The following is a 5,932-nucleotide window of genomic DNA, read 5'->3' as shown; positions in this document are numbered from 1 at the left end:
ACATGATATAACTTGTTTTTTTCCCATTCCCTCACCCTCCCTTCAACCCCTCTTCTCCTCCCCATTTACAAAAGCTTTGTTTCCATGTTTTCCTTCTTTTCTCTCTTCTTTTTTTTTTTTTACTTTTCCCTCCTTTCCTTTCTCCTTCCCCTCTTTCTTGTTCCCCTCCCCATTTGCACATTTTCTTCTTATTTCACAATACCTATTACACATTTTGGTCCTTATTTACACTTTCAGTTTCTCACACCCGAGAAACAATGTGGTATTTACACAAGTGCACCTGATTTATTTCACTTAAGAGTATGGCCTCAAGGTGTATCCATTTTCCTAGAAATGTCTGGAGCATATCATTCTTGATTGCAGAGTAGTACCCCACTGTATAAAAAAACCACATCTTCGTTATCCATTCACCAGCTGATGGGCATTTGGGCTGTTTTCAAGATTTGGCTATTAGACACTGTGCTACTGTATACATAGATGCACATATATTACTGTGGTAAGATGCTTTTAATTCTTTTGGGAAGATACCCAGGAGGGGAATGGCTGGGTCAAATGGAACCTCTAGTCTTAGTTTTTTGAAGAATCTCCACACTGGTTTCCACAATCGTTGCACCAGTCTATACTTCCACCAACAGTGGAAAAGAGTTCCTTTTTCATCACAGCCTCTCCAGCATTTGTTATTGGTTCATTTCTTCATAATGGCCGTTCTTTCTGGGGTGAGATGGAATCTCAGTGTTGTTTTAATTTGCATTTCTAGAATGACCAGTGGTGTTGAACATTTTTTCATATATTTGCTCTTTGTACCTCTTTATCTGAGAAGTGTGTGTTCATCTCATATGCCCATTTTTGGATTGAGTCCTTAAATTTGGGGGTTCTGATGTTTTTGAGTTCTTTATATGTTCTAGATACTACTCTCTTGTCTGAGGATCGGCTGGCAAACATTTTTTCCCACACTATTTGTTGTCTCTTCACTCTGTTGGTGGTTTCTCTTGCTATGCAAAAGCTGTTTAACAAGATGAGATCCCAGTTGTTGATTCTTTGTGATAGTTCCTATGTGATCTGGGTTTTATTAATAATGTCTTCAAGAGTTTTATCTATTCTGTCTTCCAGCAGATTTAATGTTTCTATTTAATATTTAGATCTTTGATCCATTTTGACTTTAGCTTAGTGCATGGTGAAAGATATGGGTCCAAATTTAATCTTCAGCATGTGCAAAGCCAATTTTTCCAGCACCATTTATTAAAGAGGCTGTCTTTCTTCCAGTGAATGTCTTTGGCACCTTTGTCAAAGATAGGGTGGTTGAGTATGTCTGGAGTTGTTTCTGCATCTCCTAATCTGTTCCATTGGGCCTCAGGTCTGTTTTTTTGCCAGTACTGTGCTGTTTTTGTCGCTGTAGCTTTATAGTATAATTTCAAATCAGGGATTGTGATGCCCCCTGCCTTTCCTTTGTTGTCCAGAATTGCCCTTGCTATTCTAGGTCTTTCTGGTTCCAAATAAATTTTAGGATTGTTTTCTTTAATTCTGTGAGATATGCTGATGGAATTTTGATTGGAAGTGCGTTAAATCTGTATAACACTTTTGAAAGTATGGCCATTTTCAGTGTATTGGTTCTTCCTACCCAAGAACAAGAGATATCTTTCCATTTTCTTGGTTTTTTTTTTCCAGTATTGGGAATCGAACTCATGACCGCACACTTGCCAGGCAGGTGCTGTGCCACTGAACTAAATTCCCGGCCCCATATCTTTCCATTTCCTGATGTCCTCTTCAGTCTCCTTTTTGAGAGTACTGTAGTTTTCAATGTAAAGGTCTTTTACTTCCTTCGTTAGATTGATTTCTAGGTATTTCATGTTTTTTGTTTTTGTTTGTTCTTTGTTTTTTTGGTGTTGGGAATCAAACTCAGGACCTTGCGCTTGCCAGGTTGCTTGTGCCACTGAGCTGTATCCTCAGCTATTTTTTTGGATGCTATTGTGAAAGGTGTGGTTTCCCTAATTTCTCTGAGTTTGTTAATGGGTACAAGGAAGGCTATTGATTTTTAAGCATTGACTTTGTATCCAGCTATGCGACTGAATTTACTTATTAAATCTAGAAGGTTTTTGGTGGAGTTTTGGGGTCTTCTATGTAGAGTATCATATCATCTGTGAATAATGATAATGTGACTTCTTCCTCCCCTATTGTTATTCCTTGGCTAATTGCTCTGGCTAAAGTTTCCAGGACTACATTGAATAAGAGTGGTGACAGTGGACATCCTTATCTTGTTCCTGATTTTAGAGTGAAAGCTTTCAGTTTTTGTCCATTTAGTATGATGTTGGCTGTTGGTTTGTCGTAGATGGCTTTTATCAGATTGAGATAAAGACCATCTGTTCCAATTTTCTTTGGGGTTTTTGTCTTGAATGGGTGCTGGACTTTGTCAGATGCTTTTCTGCATCTACTGAGGTGATCATGTTTTTTGTCCTTGGTTATGTTAATGTGATATATTGAACCATCCCTGCATCCCTGGGGTGAATCCAACTTAATCATGTTGTATAAGAATCATTTTCTTGGATAGAAGTCCCCCACAGAAACCTGAGAACTCAGCACTCAGGAGGCTGAGACAGGAGGATCACTGCGAGTTTGAGGCCAGCCTGGGCTACATAATGAATTCAAAGCCAGCCTGAACTGCGTAGTGAAACCTTTTCTCCAAAAAAAGAAAAAAAAAAAAAACCTGGGAACCAAAAGGAGACTAAGAGATGGGGGAGGGGAGAGGATGAAAAAAGAATTGAGCTATGCTGTGCACCTGTACAGCTCCCCATGAGGAATGTGATTGTTCTGTACTATAAACATGTACTAAGAAAATAAAAAAATGTTTAAAAAGAAATTTGAAAACAGTATGTGGAGTTAAAGTAAACTGCCTATCTTCTGAGACTTTAGTTAGCCTTCACAACTTAGATAGCAATAACTTTACTGATAAGACATTGTCCTCCACTCTTAAGAAAGAAATCACATTTTTTAAAAAAATAAAGTGACCTTTCTGATCATACATTCTTTCCAGTCTCTAAGCTTTTCTTTCACATAGTAGTGTGGACACGGGCTGGGGCACAAGAGTGTTCAGCTATAATTCAGTCAAAGACACATACCGAGTCTGCTCAGAGTGCCACATATTTTTGTTCTCTGTCTGGGGTGGGGGTAGTGGGCAGGACACAGCTCCTGCACTGCTAGAAGAGAGATAATAAGCTAGAAATGTCCCAGATGACGAGAAGTGCTAGGGACAGGGTGAAACTACATGATGTGCAGACGCCTGGCCGGCCGCCACAGGGAGCACGACTAGGGAGGCCCTCTGAGGGGAGATAAGACCCAAAGGGGGAGGCAGCCCTGCCAAGACCCAGGGAAAAGGGGCACTGAGGCAGAGAGACAGCCGTGCTCTGGCCAGTGAATCTTTATTGGCAATAGTGAGTGCTGCTGACAAAGCCTCTGCTTCCTGCAAGGCTGTAGCTAGACGTATTTGAGTGTAATTTCATGACTGATTTGCCCAGAGAATGCACTGTCAGCTAGGAGCCATGTGAAAAGAGGTGGCATGGAAGAAACACGGCTGGGGCAAAGATGATTGTGTAAGATGCTTGAGGTACAGAGTTTAAAGTCACGCAGAGTGACCCAGAGAGGATGCCTGCCTGCACCTTGCCCTGGCCTAACCAGCCTCATGCTTGCCACGGTCCTGGGATGGAGGGGAGGTCAAGTTGAGAAACATCCTAGTGTGAGCCAGTCTGAGTGTGACAGAGGAGGTACAGAAAATGGGAAACACTGAAACAGCCTGGGAAGCTGGATATGGTGCTGCGTACCAATCATCCCAGCACTTAAGGTGGCTGAGGCAGGAGGATCGCAAGTTCAGGGCACTTTAGCAACTTAGTGAGGCCCTGTCTCAAAATGTAAGAAATAAAAAGGCTGGGGATATAGCTCAGTGCAAAGGAAAGGCCTGGGTTTAATTTCTTTTTCAGTTGTTTGTTTGTTTTTTTGAGACAGGGTCTTGCTTTGTAGTTCATGATGGCCTGGACTCACTGTGTACCCCAGACTGGCCTTGAACTTGTGGCTATCTTCTTGCCTCAGCCTCCCAAATACTGGGATTACCATGCCCAGCTTGGGTTCAATTTCTGGTGACAAGCATGCACATGTACACACACACAGCCGGGGGGAGGTGGTCCCCAGAGGCAGACTCCAAGCCCCAGGCCCACACCCCCACACACACATAGCCCAGGACCGCCTCTCACAGAGTCTGAAGATGGTGGCTGGGGTGTCCCAGGAGTGTGGCTGTGTGCTTCTCTCATTTTTACATTGCTGTCTGCCAGCCACTCATCCGGTGCGGCCCCTGTGGCAGCAGGCACCACAGGTTGCCTGCCCCTGGGGACTTGGAGGGACCTACGCCTTCTGTAAGGAGGACTCTTCTGCTACCAAGTTGTATAGATTAAAATGTTAAATAAAAGCTGTGTTGGCATTTCACAGAAGAGTGATGTCCAGGGGTGAGTTTCTTCTTAGTATCTTTCGGAACCAGTTTAAGAATGATCTGAAGGAGTTAGGCATGGTGGAGCATGCCTGTAATCCAATCTACTCTGGAGGCCGAGGCAGGAGGATTGCAAATTCAAGGCCAAGCTGGGTAATTTACTAAGACTCTACCCCATAATAAAATTTAAAAAGAGCCAGGGATATAGCTCAGTAGTAAGAGCAGTTGCCTAGCACATGGGGTTCAATTCCTAGTACTGAAAAAAAAGAAAAAAAGAATACCTTGAGGGATAATGGCCAAGTAGCAGGGAAAAGGTCATCTGAATTGATAGTAGGGATTGGATTTTAAGTGTTAGTGTGTGCCAGTATCAGAATGTCACCACTCTTGTATTTGTGTGTGCTAAACTGTAAAATATTATTACATCACCATACTATGATAGCTCTTTTTGGTTTTTTGTTTTCTAATAAAAAATCATCCTTTTTTTTCCTCTTAAAAAGAATATGGATTGTGCTCAGTGCCGTTTGAAAATAAGCTCTATCTCGTTGGGGGACAAACTACAATCGCAGAGTGCTATGACCAGGAGCAAAATGAATGGAGAGAGATAGCACCCATGATGGAGAGGAGGATGGAGTGTGGCGCGGTCATCATGAATGGGTGCATCTACGTCACTGGAGGATACTCCTACTCCAAGGGAACCTACCTTCAGAGTATTGAGAAGTACGACCCGGACCTCAATAAGTGGGAAATAGTGGGTAATCTTCCAAGTGCCATGCGGTCCCATGGTTGTGTTTGTGTGTATAATGTCTGATTGGATCCAGAGAACTGATACGGTAATCAGTGTTTGGGGGTGCAGTAAAAGGAATGAACGGTCTGGAGTCCTTACCTGTTATTTGGTCTGGCACATGATAGGATATTGTTAAATTTTAATTGCTTCCAAACCCAGTAACTAATGGTCAGGGAAAATCTTGCATATCTATACAGTTGAATCAGTGGGGTTAACTCTTATAACCTCTGCTTTTCAAAGATAATATGGAATATTTGGCACTTGGTAAAACGTGAATTCATAGTGAATCTTTGCCTCCTGGTAGTGTGAACACTGGCCATAGGTCAAATCATTCTATGTAATGAGATGTCTCTGAAGAGCTGTTGACGTGATAGTGCACAGGTTCTGCTTAGCTAGCAGGAATTTGAAATTTAAAGAGGGAATCTTCTCTACCTCTATAAAGTCAACACTTAAATTTTTTCCCTTTAAAACTATATAGAATGTGGACTTAAACTTTAAGTGTATTTTTCCATTATAGTGTATATAATTTATTGTTAGTATTCTTTATTTACTGTCAGACATATACAAAATACTGTGCAAAAGATTATTACTGTTCCAGGGCTGGGGATTTAGCTCAGCGGCAAAAGCGCCTGCCTGGCAAGCGCAAGGTCGTGAGTTCGGTTCCCGGTACCGGAGAAAAA

General features: G+C 42.0%; 1 protein-coding gene across 1 annotated transcript in view; it reads left to right on the top strand.

The window, feature by feature from the left end:
• Klhl23 (kelch-like family member 23) overlaps positions 1–5,287 on the top strand; it is a gene marked incomplete at its 5' end in the record, with an annotated part of 16,610 nt that extends 11,323 nt beyond the window's left edge. The window contains 1 exon segment of the mRNA XM_013518729.1: positions 4,966–5,287. Coding sequence (XP_013374183.1) covers positions 4,966–5,276 — 311 coding nt within the window. The 3' untranslated portion in view covers positions 5,277–5,287.
• Positions 5,288–5,932: the final 645 nt, after the last annotated feature.

The sequence above is a fragment of the Chinchilla lanigera genome, unplaced genomic scaffold (genome assembly GCF_000276665.1).
Source record: "Chinchilla lanigera isolate Chin_1 unplaced genomic scaffold, ChiLan1.0 scaffold00048, whole genome shotgun sequence".
NCBI lineage: Eukaryota > Metazoa > Chordata > Mammalia > Rodentia > Chinchillidae > Chinchilla > Chinchilla lanigera.
The sequence above is the reverse complement of the archived record's forward strand: the minus strand, read 5'-3'. Positions and strand labels throughout refer to the sequence as shown.